At 54.7% G+C, this 22,206-nt stretch overlaps 1 protein-coding gene across 7 annotated transcripts in view; it reads left to right on the forward strand.

The window, feature by feature from the left end:
- The window catches only part of DYSF (dysferlin), a 233,776-nt gene that overhangs the window by 133,531 nt on the left and 78,039 nt on the right, over positions 1 to 22,206 (forward strand). For all 7 annotated transcript variants that reach the window (XM_008060561.1, XM_008060554.1, XM_008060576.1 and 4 more), the window contains 6 exons: positions 4,894 to 4,987; positions 5,434 to 5,511; positions 13,230 to 13,411; positions 15,406 to 15,546; positions 16,263 to 16,292; positions 18,410 to 18,439. In XM_008060561.1, coding sequence (XP_008058752.1) covers positions 4,894 to 4,987; positions 5,434 to 5,511; positions 13,230 to 13,411; positions 15,406 to 15,546; positions 16,263 to 16,292; positions 18,410 to 18,439 — 555 coding nt within the window. The remainder of the gene's footprint in view (positions 1 to 4,893; positions 4,988 to 5,433; positions 5,512 to 13,229; positions 13,412 to 15,405; positions 15,547 to 16,262; positions 16,293 to 18,409; positions 18,440 to 22,206) is intronic.

Consider the following 22,206-nt stretch of genomic DNA (forward strand, 5'->3'; position numbering starts at 1 on the left):
AAAAAAAAAAAAAAAAAAAAAAGAAATTTAAAGAAAGTGGGGTAGGGGGGCATTGTTTAACATGAGCCTGGAGAAATAAAAGAGTTAAACCAGGTGCCTGCCAAGGGCTATGGGGCAGCATTTTATTTAATTTTCACTAGTAGTTCTCAATAAGGGGCGATTCCCCAACTCCCCTTTCCCACGTCCGGGGGATATTTGGCAATCCCTGGAACAATTTCAGTGGTTTTCATTCAGTGAAGATGCTATTGGCAGCTGAAAGGTAGAGACCAGGCATGCTGCTAAACATCCCACAGGGCACATGACAGACGGCCCTCATGGCAGACTATTCCAGCTCCAAATGTCATTTCCCACGACAGCCCTATGCGGCACATGTGAGGCCGTGTGTGTTGGAGCATTTTTGACAGGATATTCGGGGAAAGCCTCCCTGGGGAGCTGACACTGTCCACACAAGCAGTAACAGCCATTTTCTGACTTGACTGATCAACACCTGGCACAAAGTAGGTGTTCGGTCATTGTGTGGCTTGTCAGAGGAGGGACTGACAGGAGGGGGGTGCTTCCTGGAAGCTCCCAAATCGGGTTTTCAGGAAGCTTTGTTGTTTGCTTTGAGAGAAGTTCCCTGAGTGTGAGCTGTGCTGATATCCACACCTGAAAACCAGTCCACACTTCCAAGTGGAGAACGCATGACGCTGGGTCACCTGGGATGATGCGAGGACTGACCCCAACCTGGGTGATGGGCAACTTTGTCACCTGCTCTCCTTAAAGCTTGTGCTGTGGTCTTCACCCAAGGTGTGTGGTTGGTAGTCATTCATTCACTTATTCACCAGTGATCGTCTGCTGTGTGTGAAGTGCTCTGCCGTAGGCTGAGCTCATGCTGGGAACCTCGTGGGGCTCCTGGGGGAGAAGAAAGGCAAACAGGTGGGTGTTTAGGGTGCAAGGTGGTGGGTGCAGTCTCGGGGAGGATGGAATCCAGGTGCTGTGGGAGTGCAGGGGAGGGTGTCTGGCTTATCCTGGCAGGGTGAACTTGAAGATGAGACTGGGCGTTGGAGGAAAAATGTCAGGGAACCATGAGGCAAGAGGCCTGGGGGCAAGAAAGGGAACCCCAGTGTATTTCAGCTGGCTTGAGTGTGGAGCGGGTGTGGGGGTTTGGAGTGTCCTGACTGCTGGAGTCTCAATTCAGAGGACATGCGGGCCAGGAGAGAGGCCTGGCCTCCCCTCTGCTCCCAGGGTCTAACGGGGTTGCACGGAGAGCCAGGCCCCATGGGGAGAGTCAGCAGGCCAGAGGATGTAGGGACGTTGGGCAGCGGTGTGGGTGGAATTCTGCCCAGAGTGTGAGCTGGGTGGCCATGGGGCAGGGGCTCTGCTGGGAGGACCTGAGCACAGTGGCTTCCCTCAGCCTGGCCCCAGAGCTGGGTGTCTACCCTGGCTCCCAGGTAATGCTTCTACCCCACAATCCCTGTCTGTGTCCTGGTGCTATGGATAGAAGGGGCAAGGCAGGTCCACACTCTGGCAGCAGATGGAGTAGGCGATCAGCAGTGGACCGGTGGACTCAGTGTGGGTGGCTGGTCCTGTCTCCAGAGCCAGGACAATTGTGGAGTCCAGTCAGCCTGGGGGACCTTCTTGGAGGGCGTGTTGGTTTCTCTCCCTGAAGGACGGTCATTCTCAGGGCTGGGGCCTGCGGTGGACCAGGCACGGAGCCGGGCCTGCGTGGAACTCCCAGGGAGGGAGACACGTCTTCTGATCACAGGCGAGAGGCCCTGCCCTTGGCCAGAGATCCAGAAAGTGCTGCCAGAGCCCTAGACAGAGGCCTTGGGAGTAGTGCTGACAGGGGGGCGGCAAGGGGGAGGCCATCTAGAGGAGGTGCGAGGTGAGTGGGGATGTGCACTGGCAGCCATCCGCAAGCAGGGAGGTCTCTGCAGGCATGGGGAAGGAGAGAGGGATGAATGATGGACCAGGACTGGGGCGCCTCCCTCCCTGCATCGCCCGGCCCCCTACCTGCGTGTGGGGCACCTGTGTGTGGCTGGGCTGAGGGGAGGAGCCACGGGGTCCCTCTACCCTGCCCCCGCCTGAGTCCACCCCCAATCCTCCTGCTCCCTCCTCTCCCAATGCCCCCATCTGCTCCCAGCAGCTGGAGGTGCACCAAGACGCACGCGCCATGTGCTGTGCACCCGGGGCCCAGCGAGCCTTATTTCCAGCATAAACTGCTTTCCTTGTGTCCCTGACTCTCTCTAGGCGGCCTGCTGGGACTCCCAGGTCTGGCCTTGTGTTTGGCATCTCAGACCCTGCAGACCCTGCAGCCAGGAGAGGCATTCTGTGGTCATTAGCCGCCAGGCTCAGTGCACTGGACTTGGGATGCCAGTGCAACCTGGCCAGGTCAGATACGTCTCCTGGCAGGAGCCCAGGGCATTCACACTTGCCTGGGAGGGAGGATTTCAGGCCTTTGCATCCTTCCCTGTCTGTAGGAGGATTTCTTTCCATGTTATCCTGTTCACGTGTGTGTGTATGTGTGTGTGTGTGTGTGTGTGTGTGTGTATGTGTGTGAGAGAGAGAGAGAGAGAGAGAGAGAGAGAGAGAGAGTGAGAGAGAAAGAGGGCCTTCAGGTACAAGATTCTATTGTCTGGAGACACTAGGAGGCGCTTGCTTGCTTTTTACTGAAATCAAGTGTTTCTAGTTTTCTGGATCATTTTAAACATCCAAGGTGATCATGTGAGACATATAAACACCACTCCCAGCACAACCACAAACTTTCTAGTGTATGACACACCCCTTCCCCAAGACTTGTATCTTACTTCTCTCATCAGCTCATTAATAGCTAACATCTACTGAGCATTTACTATGTGCCAGGCAGTGTACCAAAGACTACATGTTCTCTGTCTTCTTTGACAATCACAGTGACTCTCTAAAATAGTATTGTATAATTAACCCAAATTTGGGAAGAGATGGATTAAGAGAAGTGAAGCAACCTGCCCTAGGTCACATAGCCAGTAAATGGCAGGGCCAGCAGTGGAGCCTATGTAATCTGGCTTGGAATCATATTGAAGTTGTGACCAGAGGAAGAGGGAGTCACTGCATCTCCCTGTCAGAGAGGGGCATGTCCTGTGATGGAAGCCAGAGCCCACCTGGTTGTGGCAGGACCCTAGGGGAGAGCAGAGGGGCATGTCTTTTGAGTGTGTGTTTTGTGGGCCCTTTGCAGGAATGGAGCAGAGGAAGATCTGGCTTACCTTTAGGAGTTTTGTTGATCTAGAGTGACCGGGGCAGGCCCTCCCTAGGCATCCTAAGATGACCTGAAGACAGGGAGGCCTGGGCTGGTTGATGGCACTTCTGACGACGGAGCAGCTTGAGCACATGTGGTGGGAGCAAGTATGAGTTTGGGCAGCTTGGAGGAACGTGGCCTGCCTGGAGCCGAGGGCTAGGTTTGGGGAAAGAAAGCCTTAGTGTTGATGGGGAAGATGAGGCAGGTCACCAGCCATGTGAGCAGGTGGAGGCTGGACTTGACCTTTCAGGTACAGGAGCCAAGTGGTGACGGAAGGTGAGGAAGCTGGGTCTGGCTTGGGGGTGGGCTGGACTTGAAGGGGAAGGCCAGGCCTTCAGGGAGGCTTCTTGGCCAAGGGGCTGGGCCCTGAGGTGGGCGTGGCTTGGGAAGGAGGAACACAGGAGGGACAGTGGTGTTTTGTATTTGGAGGCACTGGGAGACTTTGTAGCTTCAAGACCTAGGGATAGGTCAAGATGCCTGGGGAGTGGCTTCAGCCAGGGTGAAGGTCAGGGCGGCCCAGCAGAAAGACCCTGGGGACCTGCCACTCTGGCTGAGCCTGGGTGGGATGGACAGGCTACCTGAGGAAGAGGCCAGGTTTTCTTTCCAGGGTGTGTGTATGTCTGTGTGAGGGGAAGAGGGGCTAGGTGGGGAAGGAGAGCAGAGACCTCCTGGTTACTTGACTCTGCCCTCTGTGAAGTGGAGCGGGCAGGAGGGAGAGGAGAGAGTGAGTGCAGAGGGAGGAAACAGCTAGGACATCTGGTGGGTGCCCCTAACTCACCCCAGTCCCCCTGGAGGGTGTGGCTCAGGCTTTTGGCCCTGGGAGGCGGGTGGTTCTGAAGGGTGCTCCAGGGAGGTGGGCATCCAGGGAGGTGGGTGCCCAAGGAAGTGGTCTGGTCTTGGTGCTCCCCAAAGTGGTTTGAGGCTCAGTGGTTAGAGCCCAGTGCTCATGAGGACAAGGTGGCAGGGCTGATCATTAAGCTTTATGCAAGGTAAACTGACAGCTTCTGATGCTGACTCCAGACCCACCCTGTCTGTACTCCCGCCCCTGTTCTTGGCCCCAGACTACCCCTCGTCCTGGTCTCAGCCCTCACCCTCCCACTCTCAGTATCGTGGGAACTGGTAAGAGATGGTGAGTGTGTGGTGCACCCTCTCCCAGAGCTTGAGACCCGGCTCAGTGCCTGTGTGTCCCTGGCACCACTCCTGTCTCTATACATGCAGGGAGAGGACAGAGCTGGGGGCATGGAGATGCCATCCTGTGACCCCCAGATTTTGACTCTGCTAGACTCACTCCTAATGGGCAGATCCCTACCTGATTCTCTCCTGAGAAGTCCCTAAGAGTCCTTTCTTCTACCAAACTCAAACCTCTTTGGCTGAAACAAAATTCCATTCTGGCTTGCCTGGTCTTTACTAAAGAGGGAAAAGAATTTCCCAAAGTCCTTTGGTGCTTTGCCGTTGGAGTCTGGAGATTCATTAGGAGAGGATGTGAAGTTAGAGGCCTAACTCTAAAGTGACGTGTGGGCCCTTCCAGCAGCTGAGGAGTGTTGTCTAGAGATCTCCTAGCCCTGGGGACCTAACTCTCTGGTCCAGTTTCCTCCCCACTCTCAGGCTCTGGGGTCATGACTTGACCAGCTTTGTGTCTCCAGGGTGGCGTGGTAGATGACAGGAGTGAAGATTCCATGTCTGTGTCCACCTTGAGCTTTGGCGTGAACAGACCCACAATTTCCTGCATCTTTGACTGTAAGTACTGTGGGTGTGTCACCGGGGGCTTCTGCTTGTGTGGGGTTGTGTGGTTAGGTGTGTGTGTGGGCACTGGAGACCTGAGTCTGTGCTTTTTGGTGGGACAGTATCTTCTGGTGTGTGTGCATGATGTCTCTGTGTGTGGCAAGTGCCCCTGCTCAAGTCTGAGAGGGGACATTCAAAGCCCTGTGCTCTGTGGCTGCCCCCATTGTCCATCTGGCCTCCCCTCTTTCCATCCTCCTCCAGCTCTGGCCCAAGGACACACCAGTCAGTGTCCCCCTGCGAGCCGTGGTCTGTTCTCCTGACTCTGCACAGTGGCCTGTGTGGTTCCTATGGCTCAGCCCCTCTGCCTGCTGGGCTTACTAGTGACAGACTCCACCTTCCCCAGCCCAGCCCTTAGCCACTCCAGCCCCTCACTCTGGCACCTTTGTTTTTCCTCGGTGAAGATGGGAACCGCTACCATCTACGCTGCTACATGTACCAGGCCCGGGACCTGCCTGCGATGGACAAGGACTCTTTTTCTGGTAGGTGGGAGAGAAGAAAGGGACCGTGGACTGAGAGCTGAGAATGGAGACATCGGGACCTCAAGCAACAGGGAAGGTGCCCAGAGGCTCTCTTTGAGGGTGGGGGCATGGACGTGGGTGCTTTCACCAGGGCCCTATGGCTTCTCAGTCATCAGGTGCCACAGCCTCTTGGCCATGGCCTGCTTGGCTCCTCTGCAGGGTTGGGCTTCTCTACCCCCTCCTTCCTGAAAGTCCCTCTGGCCTTAGCACCCAGGCCTTGAGAGTCCTTTCTTCTACTAAACCTCTTAGGTTTCCTGCAGCCTCCTTCTCCACTCACTTCTGCTCAAAGCTTCCTTGTCTTCCGAACCTGGTTCTCCCAAGGGCTCTTGTCTGTGTGTTCCTCCCTGGCACAGGGGTCCCCTACTCCTCCACCTCCATTCACCTCTGTTCATCGTGTCCAAAACCCTCAGTGACCCCACCTGCTCCCACATCCAGGCTGCCTCTGTATTTCCCACCTTGGTCCTGGGGTCAGCAGCTGTCCATGACCCAGGCTGGAAACTTTCAGTCACTCAGGCCTGTGGGTTCCACTCCTGAATCTCTCAGATCTGTCCCCTCCACTTCAGCGTCACACTGCCATCTCACATGGGCCTGGTCCCTCCTTACCTAGCCCATGCTGGCTATCCCTTGGCCACCTTCCACCTTCCATGTTGCCCCAGACACACTTGGTCACATTCTTCCCCTGATTTCAAGTACACATTGACAGATGACCCCCAATTCTTCAGCACAGTGGACAAGTCCTTTATGATCTGATCCTTGTGTCCGTCATCTGTCTCTATCTGGTAGCTCCAGTCCCATCAACTTTTGTCTACGTTGCCCACACCGGCCTTTGCACTCAGTGTTCTCACTGTCTAGAATGCATTCCCCCCTATTTTTAACCCAGTGAACTCCTAGTCATTCTTGAAGACCCAGCCCAGATGCCCCCGTGACTTCCGCAAGCCAGGCTGGCTGCTTCTTCCTCAGCACTTGGCCAGCTCTTCCCTCGGAGCCCTCTTCCTGCACAGATTAGCAGCAGTCTATCTCTGCCACCTCCTTTCTGCTCTGACCGTGGCTCCCCTAGGAAGGGGCCTGTCTTGCCTTTGAACCTGCACACTTGGCAGCTAAGGAACACATGCTTGCTGGTTGCACATGATGTGCCCAGGCACTTCACTGACATTGCTTCCTGTAGCCCTTGCAACTGTCCCAGGAGGTGGGTGTTCAGCATCCCTATTTTACAGGTGAAGCAACTGAGACTTGGATAGGTGAACTAAACTGCTTGAGTTACAGAGCTGGAACTGAACCCAAGCCTGTCACCCTCCAAATTCCTGCTATTTGGTTGAGTAGAATCAAATTCTGTGAGTGTGACCTCCCAGTCACAGAATGGCTCCACAGCTGACAGCCTAGTCTCCTCCTTGACATGGGGTCTACTCTGTGTCTTCCTTCCCAGAAGCTGTGGTTTCCCCTCAGTGACCTGTCCTTTGGCCCTATGCAGCCAGGTACAGGGTGGATGCAGTAGTTCCTGTTCTTTGCTGTAGGGCCAGGGTCCTGAGAGTGCCCTCCACAAAGTATGTGTGACACCTACATGCCAGAATTGGCAGGCCAGGCCAGATAGGCATTTGCAGTGGCAACTTCCTGGGATATGTGTCCAGGATCCTGGCAATTAAAACTTACTCTGAGAAAGAAGGGACGGACTAATGAACAACCTTACTTCCTCTCCCTATAGGGGAGGGCATGGGAGGTGAAGGTGCAGACAGTGGGTTTGTGCAGGTGGGTGGCCAGAGATCCAGGTGGAAGGTCCTCTGTCCTCTGTGGGCCTGACTGACCAGGGGCCCTGCAGGGAGGGGAGGAATTCTCCCAAGGGCCAGTACTCACCTCGGGCCTGCCGCAGCAAGGGTCAGCCAACACTGGTCTGTGGAGACGTCACACTTTCCATTCCGGCCCCACCCCCTCCCCCAAATAAACATCCCTAGAGCTTTGAGGGCACTGCCCAGGGCTTCCTCAGAGGCCACTGGCTTCTGAATGAAAGGCCCGATTGAGCAGCTGCTGGAAAGGAAAACAGCAGCCAACACGGGTGAACCTATAAAACCCAGAGTGTTTATTTTCACTCCCAAACCCTAAACCAAAGCAATTTCTCCCCTGGAACTGACCCTGGGGTAGCTGGCGGCCGGAGGCTGTGCACGGCCACCGGCTGGCATTTCTCTGAGGAAATTCATGTGTGAGTCCAGAATGTCTGGGGCTGGGGAGCGTCTAGCACAGAGTCTGTCACTGGTGACACCTTCCAGCTGCCTGCTGGGAGTCTGGGGCAGAGGGATGCCTCCTCGGGATGTGTTCCTGGTGACTCTGGCCTGTGGTGGTCTGGGCCTTTCCTGGGCTCCTGACTCCCTCACAGTGGCTCCCAGGGCCCTGTGCTAAGCTCTCTGCTCATCCCTAAATGGTGGACCTTGAGGCTGCCAGGATGCTGGGGCCATGTCTGCACCTTCTACCTGACTGAGGATTTGAGGAGATACGCAGGAGTTGCCCGGGAAATACCTGGACAATATTGAGCTTGAGAGATGGCGGTTCTTGTGGAGATACTGCCACCCAGGTGGCCTGAAGGCTGAGCCTTGGGTGGGGTTTGAGTGTGTGGCCAACGTGTCTATTCTCTGGCCGTTGCATACAAATGTAAAATTATGCTAAATTCAAATGACTTCTCTTTGGTCTTGGGATGGAGTTGCCAGTATTAGTGAGCATCTGTTGTGTGTACTGAATTTGCTTTGAATCGAAAGGCTTTGACCCCAGAGGGTCAACACTGTTCCTAGCTCTGTCCTGCCCACCCCTTTTGCATGGGATGAGTAGCATCGCTTCACTGAAGAGCAATCTGAGCCGAGTTGCTCTTCCTTATAGATTGATATTTCTCAAAGGGAATTGGAGAGGAAGTTGGCCCCCTCCCCCTGCTGAGAACTGCTGCCAAGATTGGAATGACTGTAAGCTCTGCTTACAAAGTTGCCACCCAGATCAAGGACTCTTGGACAGCTCTGTCGTGAGGTCATCACATTCCAGGGGATGTCCTTTAGCTTGGGGGGGCTCAGAAACTCCTCTTTGAGGGTCTTTCAGGTTAGTGGCCTCAGGGATCCAACTTGGCTAACCAAGCCAATGAGAGATGGCTGGTAGACCAGATGCCACATTATTTATGATTTGCAGTGGGTGGGTATCTGTCAAGAAAGCAGAAGGTCCTATGGCTTCGTTGCTCTCTTTGGTGTCATTGATGGTGCCATGTTGGGTCCCTGGAACACCCCCTTTCCTTTAGTCTGCACTGGCTGCCTCCTCATACTTGAGGTCCATTAAGGTTCATGGGAAGTCAAAGGTATGGCTAGTTGGATGGTCCTGAGGGATGGCCCTGCCAGGCCAGGCCACAGTGAGGTCTGATGAGCCACAGCTGCCTACAGCTGGGTCACCTCTTGGTGACCTGTGTCTTAGTTTCCTCTTGGATCCAGACTCGGTCCTGGGTGGTACTGGGGAATTCTTGCTTCTGGGCTTCCTATGTCTGAACCCCAGTCATGCCTCCCCACCCCCAGTCCCCCTTTTAAAAGCACAGCTTTTTGTTAAGATTGGCTCTGGCTGGGGCAGTCCACCAGACGAGCTTAAGGAGGTGTTTTCCAAAGTGCATTGGAGGCTTGTGAAATGCTCCACTTAAAAAGGGTTCCTGAGTGAGAGAGACTGGGAAACACTGCACGCCCGAGATTTACAATGCACAGTGGCATGGGGGAGGCTCGGGACGGCTACAGGGAAGGAGCCTGCTTAATCTGTTTAAGCACTCATGAGCTCCCCAGAGAACCTGCCACTCGGAGAACACGTTTTGGGAAACATTGATCTGCAGGATTCAGTCCAAATTGCTCAGCACGAATCCAGGCCCATTTGAGATCCGCCCCTCCTCCTCTGCTACTTCTCTGTTCCCGCTGCCCTCTCCTTCCCTTCCTCCCCTCAGCCAGATCAACCACTTGCTGTTTCCTAAGTGCCCATACCCTTTGGTGGCTTTGCCTGTGCCATGCAGTGTGCCTAGAATGCCCCCTTTTCCTTGATCTGCATTCACTACTGCCTCATCTTTGAGACTCAGGGTAGGAAACCTCATTTGGGAAGACTGGTTTGATGCCACCAGGCTACACTGGGTCTGCCTCACCCCAGCACCGGTACACTGACCTAGGTTGCACATCATCTTGTATTATAACTGTTGTCTTGTCACCACTTCCATCCAGTAGTCATGAACTTAAGAGCTTGGGTTGTGTCTCATTCATATTCATAATCCTAGCACCGTGCTCACCTACCTCCAGGAGCCTATCAGTAACTGTGTGCTGAATGACTGCTGTATTACAAATAACGCTAACATGAACATCTTTGTACATCTAGCTTGCTGGTTAGTTTGGCTGATTCCCAGGAATATGGGAAAGAGGGTATAAACAGCTTTATGTTTTGTTAGGGCATACTGCCCAATTGCTTTTCTGAAGGGTTCCTAAATTGCTTCCAGCAATGAGGGAGAGTACCTATTTCATCAACTATTTGCCGGCACTGGGTTTTATAATTTTGAAAACTTTTTCCTGATTTTATAGGAAAAATATTGCTGTAGTATAGTTTTAAGTTGCATTGCCTTGATGACCAGCAGTGCACTCCATCTTCTTTTAAGGTGGAAGGAGCACTGGACTAGGAGTCAAGGAGTCCAGTCTTGGCCACGTATGATCGTAGCCAAGTGACTTAGTCTTTCTGGACGAAGTTCCCTCTTCTAACAAATGGAGCAATGCCACCTGCCCTGCCCCTCACCCTGTTGGTCTGAGCTGGTTAGTGGGAAGGCCTGGAGGAAAGCTTCGTGTGTTGTGATTATCCTCCCTGAAGCTCCCGGAAGGTCTGAGCAGCAGGACTCAGCCCAAGCAGCTGGGTGCAGGGCTCTGGACTCAGCCAGAGAATCTCCTACCTGGGGCTTGGTGACATCCCTGGTTCACTTGTGGTGACAGAGTCTAGTAGAATCCTTGTGTGGCTGTGACTGGAGACTCCTCAGGGCAGTGTGTGGTCCCCTGAGAGCTGCCGTCTAATATGCAGGCCTCAGCTGGGGGTGCTTGGTATGGCTTGGCAGGTGTGACCCTGGGTAGGGCCCTGGCTGGGATGGATGTGGAAAACCCAGTCCCTCACCTTCCCCTCCATGCCTCTTTGGGAATCTGCCTGTCCCTCCTCTGGGCCTTCCTGGAAACAAGATTCGCCTGTGAGTCTGTCCGACTGTCCTTCATCTGACCACCTTGCTCCAGCAACACCCCCACTCCCCTTGTTCTTTTTTTTTGAGGAGCTGGGCCCTGTGAGGGGAGAGGCCAGGCCAGCACACAGTAGCCCAGTGTCTGAGGCCCCAGGCCTCCAGACCTGCTTTTTACAATGCCTTTGTTGTGTGTTTTTTCCTCCCATGGGCGGGTGGGGCACGTGTGTAGGCCTGGGTGATTTTTGTTTGAAAGCCACCCCCTCCCCACGCTCCCTCCAGCACTGAGCTCATTGCCTGGGCTGATGGGGCCGCTGGAAGGAGTCGGCCTGCTCGGGGGCCAGCGTGGGGGGTGCTGCCAACACCAATACCGCATGCACAGCCGCTACAATGTGCAATTGTGATCTTTGTGTAAACGCGGTCGGTCTGGGGCCCGCGCGCTTATAAAAATAAAGCTTTGGGAAGCACGGGGGGCGGGAACAAAAGGGGCTTTTTCGCTGGCTCTCTAATATGGTTTTATTTATCGGAACGCGCTCTCCTTCCCTTACTGGAACTGGGAGAGGTTCTCTGCCGAGCTTGGAGCTGATGGTATCACAGCCAGACAGTTTCATTAAATGCACAGACGCCGCTGGGCCCTGCCAGGGGCAGGAGGGAAAGGGCTTGGGGCCAGCCCTGCCAGGGCTGGTGCATGGAAGGGGGAGCCCCATGCCAGGGAGGCTCCCGCCAGTGAGGGTGGCGTGATGTGGTGGGCAGTACTGCCCTACCCCTTCCTCTGCATTGCCCTCTTCTGCTCCCAGAATCAGGTTCCAGATCAATTTCCTGCAGGTAGCCCTTCATGACTGACTCACTATGCTTTGTGCCTGATGGCCAATAGGCTGGGTCCAAGCTGCTGGCTACCTCCTATTAGCCAGCTTTGTTCAGCCGGTGGGTGTCCCTAGCTTCTACTGCTTAACTTAGATGCCGCTCACCCTTAAGCCTAGCTCTTTGGACAACAGCCAAAGCCTTGTCCCCCTGCTGTCCCCTTCCTTTGATGGGTGTCCTGCCATCACCTACTCCAACCTTTTCCCTTCTTCTCCAGTCACTCTCTGCCTGCTCCTCTCTCTGCTACCTTCTGTGCAGTGGCCATGACATGCCACTTGGTCTCCTGATCTTTTCTTTGTGGACAAATACCGCTTTCCCACTCCAGCCCCAGTCTTGTGTTTGGACATCTCACAGCTTCCTGAGGCCAGTGAGACAGAGACCACGTACCTCAGGCCCCCTTGAGGTCACACAGGGAGTGAGTGGCAGTGCTGGGACTGGACTGTGGGGCTCAGGGGGCACGGGGCAATGCAAGATGGAGTACAGTGCCAAGGGTGTGAGGTGTGTCAGGGACTGGGCTCAACCATTAAGCCGACATCCTGTTAGCAGAAGCTGGAGGAGTCTCTCCTCCAAGTCCTCTGCCCCTCTCCTACGTTACACGCACTCAGTCCCCTCGAGACTGGCTCCTGCATTGGTGTCCATAGTGCAGCATTAGTGTCACCTGGGTGCTCTTTGGAAATGCACATTCTTGGGGCAACTTGAGTCCTGCTGAATCAGAGTCCCTGGGGGTAGGGCCGGGCAGTGTGTGTCAGCCTCCCAGGTGATTCTGCTGCACCCTCATATTTGAGAGCCATTGACCTAGAGTCACCAACTTGCTTTTGGGACTAGGCAGAGGGAATGACCTGTAGCTGGGTCTCAGATAGGTGTGACCGGAAAGGAATTTGCAATTTGGGGGCAGTAGGGAGCTGCTGGGGCTTTTGGGTTTCTCTCACCCCCCACCCCCAGCTAAACAGCTCTAACACCCCACGCCATCTCGGTCACCACCATCTCTGCCTGGATTATTGTAGTAGCCTCAGAACTGGTCTCCCCGAGCCCCCTTCAATCTGTTCTTCATGTGGCGGTCAGAGTAAGTTTGCTGAGAGGCAGACCTAGTCACATCAGCCTGGTGGCATCCCAGAGCTCACAGAGGCTAGCGTCTTGCTCTGCTCTCCCTTGAGGAAGCCAGATCCCTTCCCACACACTTCACTGTCGTTTAGATCTGTTCCTTAAGGCTCGAATCCAAATTGTAATTTCACATTTGCTTGTGTGGATATCTCACATGTAGCTCAAACTGTATTCCTGCCCCTAGCAGGGCATCCAGAAGACACTCAGTAAATGCTTGTTGGTTGAATGAATGGATGGATGACTAGGTCATGTAGGCACTCACTTTCTCCAGCTAGCCCTTGCCCACAGCCTGGGAGACAGTGCAGAAGGGGAAGCTCTTTGGATCTCAGCCCACTTGCCGGGATGCAGGCTCCGTTTCCCTGTGATGGCACACCAGCTGGCCTCAAGGATGTCTGCGAGAGCCCCCAGGGAGAATCCATCCCAGCCTGAATGCTGCTGCTTCACGCAGCAGCTGCAACCCTGTGGTCCCACAGGACGCTCACAATCCCTGCTGTGTCCTGTCTCCCTTCCCCACCTCCGGCCCACACAGATCCCTATGCAATCGTGTCCTTCCTGCACCAGAGCCAGAAGACGGTGGTGGTGAAGAACACCTTGAACCCCACCTGGGACCAGACACTCATCTTCTACGAGATCGAGATCTTTGGTGAGCCGGCCATCGTGGCCGAGCAGCCGCCCAGCATCGTGGTGGAGCTGTATGACCACGACACCTACGTGAGTCTGCTGTCTCCCTCCTTGGCCCCTCATGGGGAGAGACTGTGCTGCAAAGTCTGCCTGGCCGGACGGGTGCTTCACGAGGCTGGGACTGATGGCCTCTCCCTCTACCCCCACAGGCTCTAGAGTAATTCCAACTGTTTTACAGTGATTAAAAATGCATGGCTAGCACATGTGCGGTACCCATGGCAGACATTGGCTGTCAAACGTGGCAGAGAGAGGGGATATATTGAGAAGGGGCACTTGGCTGTGGGTCGGGGCCCTGGGTTTTCTCTGCCTGACTTGCTTGTGTGATTGGGGGCCAGTCCCTTCTCCCCATCGGCGAGCTGCATTGAATCCACAATGATTATCAAGCACTCGCTTCCCTGGGCTGAGTGGCCCCTTGCTTGGGGTTCCCTGTCCAGGTGGGAGCTGAGACCCACCCACAGAGTGGAGAATCCTCCACGTGAGACTGTGTGTCCCCAAGTGCCACCTAGCTCCATGCCACAGGCAGGGCCTTGTGCCAGAACCGTCCGACAGAGCCTCCTGCGATGACAGGAATGCTCAGAGCACGTGTGACTAGTACAGCTGAGAAGTGGAATTTACAATTGTATTTCATTTTAACGAAGTCAAATTACAGTTTAAATAGCTGCAGGTGGCTAGTGCTCCTGTATTGGCCAGCACAGCTCTAGAAGATTCCCAGGAGGGAGAGATTGAGTAGGCTGGAATGTCAGGGAAGCCTGTGGGGGAGGCCCAGGCCCTGGAGGAAATGTGGGATTGGGGTGTTGGGGTGAGGCAGAGGAGCATGGCAGCACAGCATGGAGTGGGGGGGGCTGGGGGGCAGGCTGGGGAGGAGAAGGGAGTATGAGGCCAGGGGCGCAGTACAGTGATGGCATCAGACGGCATTTTCGGAAGAGGAGGCTAGACGCTATTGGAAGGGAGTTTACTGGGTGTGTGCAAAGAGGCCATGCCTGGGTTGTGGGTAGCAGTGGGAGGGTGGGGAGGGGCAGGGCTTGGAAGAAAGAATTGTTTCCAGTAAGAATTGCCATGACTGGGTGTCAGGCGCACTGGGAGAGTGTGAGGAGCAGGGCGTAGGGGAAGGGGCTGCCACTGAGGATGCCCCACCAGATGGCAGGGACCAGCTGGCCATGGGCAGCGCTGGCCTGGGCTGGGGAGCCCAACCTGGGAGTGCTTGGGAGGAAAAGCTGGTGTTGTGGGGAACTGGGAAGCTGGAGGAAGAGTCTCTTCGAGACTGTGTGCAGAAGAGCATGGGCCCAGACACAGGAGAAGGAGAGAGGCAGGAAGGCAAGAGAGTGGGAAGGGTGCTGGCCAGGGGGACTCAATGGAAGAAGCAGGTGCCAGTGCTAGGGCAGCATGGACCAGGAGGTCAGCAGGACGAGTTCCCAGGATGTGCCAGAGCTCTGAGTGGGCTGGCCCACCCACATCCCATGTGAGGGCCTTCAGGGCCACAGGAGAGATGGGACTCTAACCTCTGGGCAGCAGAGGGTCCTGGATGGTACCTGGGCAAAGGGATTACAAAATGAAAATATCATTTCAGCGAGGCTCATTCAATTTAATGAGTATGATCAGTCTCCCTGTGTGGAAAGAGGGGGAATTTAAGGGTAAAACGAACAGGAAGTATTAAAGTCCTTGGAAATGCCAAATACCCATATTGCTGAGGGCATTAGAGAAATGCTGGGAGGCTGTGTCTCTGATCTCTAATGGGACTCTAGGCTGGACTAAATCACTGCAGGATGAAGACTAGTTGGACATACAGAGGGACTTCCCAACCATGATGGGCATTCAAACCTAGTAACAGTCGCCAGAGGCTGCTCACACTTGTCCTAGCATCCTGCTAAGGAGGGCAGCATTCACATTTCTTTGCAAGGGACTGCCCTACTTCTGAGGCCCTTTCTGGTTCAGGAGGCCAGACACAGACCCAGGAATCTCTTGGAGGCCTCTCAGAGCCCTGGGCAAGGGGACTGCTGACTCTTCTCTCTCCACGCCTGGTCTAGGGTGCAGACGAGTTTATGGGTCGCTGCATCTGTCAACCGAGTCTGGAACGAATGCCCCGGCTGGCCTGGTTCCCGCTGATGAGGGGCGGACAGCCGTCAGGCGAGCTGCTGGCTGCTTTTGAGCTCATCCAGAGAGAGAAGGTGAGGCCGGTCGCCGTTCAGCTCTAGGAGACACAGGCAGCAAGTACACGGCAGGGCAAGGTGGGGGTACCCGTGGGGAGGCCTTGAGTGGGGGAGAGGTTGCCTCTATTCCTTCCCTACCGGGACCAGCACTCTGCCTTCTCTGCAGCCAGGCCTCCTGCCGAGACCTGTTTTGCCCATCTTTTCTGAACTCCAAATCAGGACGTGATCTAACACTGGGGTAGAAAATGTTGGAATCTGGAATGTCTGAGTCCTCTGAGTCCTCTTGGATTTATTCTTCCTTGGGTCATATCCTGACATGGTTTCTGGGAGTAGGACCACTGTGGTCTGGCTGAGGCAGCCTTGATTGCAGTGATGGGGGAACCTGCAGGGACAGTTAAGGACAGCATCTCTATTCTAGTGCTGGCTCTGCCATGACCTAGGTGCATGGTGCTGGACCAGCCACTTTTCCTGCCCTAAAATGGGAGGTTTGGGCTGGAACTTTACCTTCCAACTTCCTCTTGGTAGCATGGGAACTGAGTAGGAGAAGGGCTGCTTTGGGGAAAGCGTCAGAAAGAGTCATAGTACACTGCCAACTTAGTTTCCACTGCCTGCCCCTAAGGAACAGAGTCTACAAACCCCTAGAGGGTCTCATCACTGACACGTTCCATGTCATGAGGGTGATGGGGGCCTTGGGTGACAAGCATGTGACCAAAGCTCTCTTTTCTTCATCTTAGCCGGCCATCCACCATATTCCTGGTTTTGAGGTAAGCCTTGCGCTTTCCTTTTCTTCAAACCAACTCCAGCCTCCTTGTGTTTACAGCCTCCTCTGACAATCAGGCATTTACCACCACCATCCTGCCCTGAGCAGGGTCCTCATCTTACTCAAAGTCTCCCTGCCCAGCTCAGTCAGGCCTTTCCTGCGCTTTTCCCTGAGATTACTGGGCATCACGGTCTTCAAAACTGAAGGGACTTCATAATTATCCATCCTAGTGGCTCTCAGCCGGGCTGCACATTAGAATCTCATGGACAGCTTTAAACACCATCAATGGGTGGGATTGGAAGTAGTGGGAAACTGCTGGGGGGGGACTTCATCAACAAGGGTACCTGCATAATGAACATTTGTATACCTAACCCTCAATTGTACCCCGTGTCTTCAAAATAAAAAATGAAAAACAAAACAAAAACAAAAAAACATCAGTGCTCAGGCCCTGACCTCAGACTAAGTGAAACACAATCTCTGAGGACATGGCTCAAACCTTGGTAGCTTCCAACACCTGCCTGGGGAATGCGCTTCCAGGGCTGAGAACCAATGACTCAGCCCCATGGTTCTGAAAGTGGGACCAATTCTTGGGTCCTCCTTCAGATCTACTGAAGCAAACTCTGAGGGTGCAGCTTAACAATCATTGGGTTGACTGGCTTTCCAGGCTGCTGATGCATGCGTGAGTTTCAGAAACTCTGCTTTAGACCATATTTCCCACCTGATTGTTGCCACTGTGACCTCATTTTCTTTCCTCTTGCAGTGGCAAGGGCTTCATTCCCTTACCTTTGCTCTCTTTCCTTCTCTTGGAGGTTGTGGTGGAAAAGGTAGACTTTTTGTTTTTGAGTCAGAGTCTCAGTCTATCGCTCAGGCTGGAGTGCAGTGGCACTATCACGGCTCACTTCAACCTTGACTTCCTGGGCTCAGGTAGTCCTTCCGCTTCAACCTCCTGAGTAGTGCCTGGCTAATTTTTAAAACTTATTTTAAAAAATTATTTTTATTTTTTGTAGAGATAGCTCTGACTATGTTGCCCAGGCTGGTCTTGAGCTCCTGGACTCAAACAATCCTCCAGCCTTGGCCTCTCAAAGTGCTGGGATAACAGGCATGAGCCATTGCACCCAGTCTGAAAGGGTCTGTTTTGATACTTCTTTTTTTTTTGAATAGGAGTCTTACTCTGTAGCTCAGGCTGGAGGGCAGTGGCACGATCATGGCTCACCACACCCTTGACTTCCTGGACTCAAGCAGTCTTTCCATCTCAGCCTCCTGATACTAGCTGGGACTACAAACCCGTGCCACCACGCCTGGCTAGTTTTTAAATTTTTTATAGAGATGGAGGTCTCGCTGTGTTGCCCAACCTGGTCTGAAACTCTTGGGTTCAAGCACTCCTCCCGCCTCAGCCTCTAAAAGTGTTGGGATTAAAGGCGTGAGCCACCATGCCTGGCAGAAAATGTAGACCTTTGACTGGTGCCCAGGTGAACTGGATATAATCCACAATTCCAGGCCAGGCTCAGCTGCTGCTCTGAGAAGTGGTCATTTGGGCTCCGTCTGCATGCCTCATTTGCCCTTCACGAGGCAGTCCACACAATTTCCAGAGAGTTCTTACCACACAGGCCCTCCTTTGCTGCCCCCATCCCTCTCCACCCTCTGCTTTTGCCCCCACTCTTGCTGGCTCCCTCCCTGTCCTCCGCTCCCGCTCTCAGTCCTGCCAGCGCTGGGGTCTCTAGGTTGGTTCTCGTCGGCTCCCTACGTCCACATGCCCCGGTGGGACCAGCAACTCTAGGGTCCCAGGCCGACCTTCCTCCCGGGGCTGCCGCACAGGCTGGCGGGCCCTTCCACTACCTGCCGCTTCCAGAGATGCCTGGGGTCTAGGCTTACGCTTTGGCCTTTCCCATCATCCCTCTGCACTGGCATCTGTCGCATCTTCTTTCCCAGTATTGCTGAGAAGCACAGCGCCCTTACCCTCGGTGGGAGGTGGTTTCTGCGGGCTCCTCTTAGTGCTGGTGCCTGGTGTGCTGATCTCTGGCCCAGCCCGGTGCTCCTTGATACTAATGGAGAACTTTTACCCCCCAAACCCCAACCCTTCATCATCTCCTGGATGTGGAACACCCCACGGTTGTGGTCCAGGTGCAGGATGCATCAAGGATCCTGGATGAGGTGAGCCTGACCTTTCAGACTGGGGCCCATGGCTGGGGTTGGAGGCCAGAGACAGGGAAGGCGAAGGCCAGCCTCTGAGCATGCTCCAGAGCCTTCCAGGCTCCCGGTGTCCAGTAAGCACCAGCCGTATGGAAATTTGTGTGGATCCAGGGCTGCCTGCAGTGTGTCCTGAGGGTGATTCTTGCTGTCAGGTTGTGAGGCCACATTCACCCAGACAGTATGAATGGCAACGCAGAGTCTTACCTGGTTGATTCCAAGGTGATGTGTTTTCAAGAATAAAGTATTTGGGAGAGGCCAGAGTAGTCAAGGAAGCATTTCTGGTGGAGGTGACATTAACCAGTTGTTGTAGCACTTAGGGCGAAGGTGAGAAACATGGCTTTGGTCCTAGGAGCCCAGCAACAGCTTGGGTCCGGGTTGGTTTGGGGATGTGTGGTGGGTCGGGGCTTCCTAGGGTCTGGAAGAAGTTTGGCGTTGGCATCTGGACGAGAAAGGCCACGTCCTTTGCAGCATGAGGTGAGAAGTAAGTTCCCTTATGACCTGTTCATGTGGACTGGGGGGGTGGGTAAGCTGGGAGCTGGGGCGGGCAGAGTCCTGGGTGGAGAGACAGGAAGGAGAGCCCTGGTCAGAGGGGGAGTTGGGAAGTGGGCAGCCACTTCCTGCTCTCAGGGAATCCCCAGGCTGAGAACAGATACCGCTGGACATTTTCTGTGCAATTTGGGCTCGAAGTGCAGGTCAGGATGTGGGCTCCACAGGCCCTATGCTCCTTACCTCACTCCCCTTTGCTCCCAGACCGAGGTGGGGTCCGCCGAGTGAGCTGGTCGTAATTGTGCCTGACAGGCGGCCTCCTGCTTCTGGCCACAGTTGCGAAAGACTGCCGATTTGGAAAGGGAGGCTGAGTCCTGTCCAGGAAAGCAGCACGGAGCCCTTTCCCTTGATTGAGAGCATTCTGGGGCCAAACCCCACAGCCTGCTCTGAAGAAGACCCAGCCCAGGGATGAGTTATTAAAAAAAAAGTTACAATCCTTAATAACTGGATTTGTACTATAGAACAGTGAGGGCTCAGATTCTAAGAGCAGGGATCTGGCTGCAGTCTTGTCAGAAAGCAAAGCAAAACTTCAGCTTCTGGGCCAGGCCCCAGAGAGGGCCAAGTGTCCTGCTGGCAGGGCCAGCCAGGCCACAGGCTGAGGCTGGGTGTGGGTCAGCAGGGCCAGGGGAGAACAAGTCCTGGAGGTGTGCTGGGTATAGGGCCAGGCTGAGCCAGCAGGTTCAAAGGGCCTGAGACCCAGTGGGATGAATGGAGTATCAGTTGGCCCAGGGACCAACTCTAAAAGATGACCTTGTGATCCTCCCCATCCCCATGGGACACTACCCCTGCCCTGGGGCCCCTAGCTCAGCCTGTTTCCCTCTCCCTTGACATCTAAGCCTCATGCCAAGATCTGCATCCTCTGTGTTTTAAGAATCCCCAAGGGCTGAGTGGAAGCAGGTTAGTTCTGCTGCTGCCACTGGTCCTGTGGAAGCCTGATGTGTCAGCAGGATTTTTGGGGGTCTTTTTTGCTGTGACTAAGGCCTCGCCTAATATCCCCCCATTCGGCTCCTCCCGGGCTCCTAGCCTGACCTCTGTGAAGAGCAGCCTTCCTGGAGGGCCATGGAAAGCCATGTCGGGAGGTTAGCTCCCAAGCCGCCAGCCACAGGAGCCCCTGAGAAGCTGGGAACAGCTTGGGAAGGACCAGTGTGTTAGGAATCTGCCTGGCTGCAGTGTACGTGGGTTGGGAGCAAGGGATTAGGGGAGAGACTAGCTAGGGGGCTCTTGAGACAGTTGTGGTTATAGGTGCCTGGACCAGACAGAGGCCAGTGGGAATGGATGGGGCAGATGACTTTGAAGGAAGGCTTAAGGACAGCCTCTCCTGTGGGACATGCCTTTCAACTAGCACAGCCAGGTGCAGAGTTTCACAAGTCAAGGTGACTGTGATGAGATGAAATGCCGTCTGGCGTGTTGAGGGCTCCCGGAGCAGGACAGTGGGGATGGCTTCCTGGAAGAAGTGACACTGAGGGAGCTTTGGAAGCAGAGTTGGCAAAAGGGGTGGGGGAGGGGACCTTGGACTGGGGACATGTCACTGCCTGGGCCTAGTTTGGTGGGCAACAAGCTTTCCCCTCTCTGGTCTGGGGTATCCCTCTCCAGGGCTCTTGGCAAGAAAGCCAGGCTGCTGCAATGTGCGTCTGAGGCTTTGGTGATGTCCAGAAGGCCCTTGCAGCGTGCAGATGGAGGGAAGGGCTTCCTCCTGTCCTCCACCCTGCCTGTTTGTCTTTGTCTTTCCCTCTCTTTCTGAGTCTCTTCCCACTCCCCTTCGTGTTTCGCTCTTCCTGTTTGCTCCTTGGCCCCAGCTCCCTCCTTTTCCCCGCCTCTTCTGAGCCCTCTGTCTCATTTCTTTTCCTTTTTGTCTGGAGAACAAAGGCGGTCCATGCTGCCAAGGGGAATGAGTTCAAAGAAACGGCAATTTTAGATTTCCTGAGAACTGGAGAGTGTGTGTGTGCGCACGTGTGAGTGTGTGCGAGTGTGTACACTGCGAGGGTGCACATGCGCATACAGGCATGGCAGCAGAGGCGATGATGGGTCCCTGAATACCCAGGGTCCCCTAGGACTCGGAAAGTTGTAGAGGATTTGTGGTCCTGAGTGCTTCGGGTGGGGGGTGGCGTGGTTCAGAGTGTGACCCTTGCTTCTGCTGCTTCTCTCCTGCTGGGCAGGGGATGCCCGGGTGGAAGGGATTGCATGCTTTGTGGCTGTCTGTATTGCCAGCTTGATTCAGGGAACCAACCAGATGCCACTCACCTGCCTGTCCAGGTGACAGGGTATACAGCTGTTACTCTGAGATGAACCTGAGGTACTCTCTTGCACCCCCAAATCCACTAGAAGGAAAAAGCTGGTATTTTGCAATCAGGAACAGAAACCCAGTGGTCCCCCATCCCCCATCCCTCCCCCAAGGCCTTAATCTAAAACACTGTTTTTCCTGGGAAGTGTAATTAGAGCAACATGTTGTTCCTAACGAGCTGGGTGGGGCCGGCAGACAATGAAGCCCTCCCAGCCCGCCTGGCTGCCCCCTGCCTGGAGCTCCCCCAGGAACCAGGATGTGACAGATCCAGAGAGTCCCCTAACTGTTCCCCAATGGGTTAGGTGGGGGTTGATGGGTTACTGGTGACAGGGCTGACCTAGGCTGCTGGAGAGGCTTGCCAACACCTCCTCTGCCCGGGGAATGAAGCCTGACTTGTGTAGTGGACCCAGGACTCAGGGGGGATTCCCTGTCGTGCTAGGGCCTTGGCTCCCCATGCTGGACTGGCCAGTGGGACAGAAGGACTGAAGCGGGCTTCAGGGTGGCTTCTGCTCTGATGAGGGAGAGAACCACACTAGTCTTTGAGATCCTCTTGGTCTGAGCTGGCTTGGTAAACACCCTGTACCCCTGTGGCGCTCATCGCTGCAGCCACCCAGGTCTGGCCTGCATTAAGGGTGAGCAAGGAAGGCCCCTGGTCATACGTGGCTCTGGCTCATCAGAGTTTTCCATCACCCATAGGACAGTGAATTAGGATGCCCTGGTGACATTTTCATTCTGCATATCCATCCTCCTGCCTGGCTGTGCTGATAGGCTTCCCCAGTCCTGATAAGGACCACCACACCTGCATTGAGAATCACCATCCTGAAGGGAGGGTGTCCTACCCTGGGGGGGGGGCGGTGCTGGACCAGAAAGAAGTTGAAAACCAGGTTGAGGCACTGACCAC

The sequence above is a fragment of the Carlito syrichta genome, unplaced genomic scaffold (genome assembly GCF_000164805.1).
Source record: "Carlito syrichta isolate Samal-C Ts95f unplaced genomic scaffold, Tarsius_syrichta-2.0.1 Scaffold92612, whole genome shotgun sequence".
Classification (NCBI taxonomy): domain Eukaryota; kingdom Metazoa; phylum Chordata; class Mammalia; order Primates; family Tarsiidae; genus Carlito; species Carlito syrichta.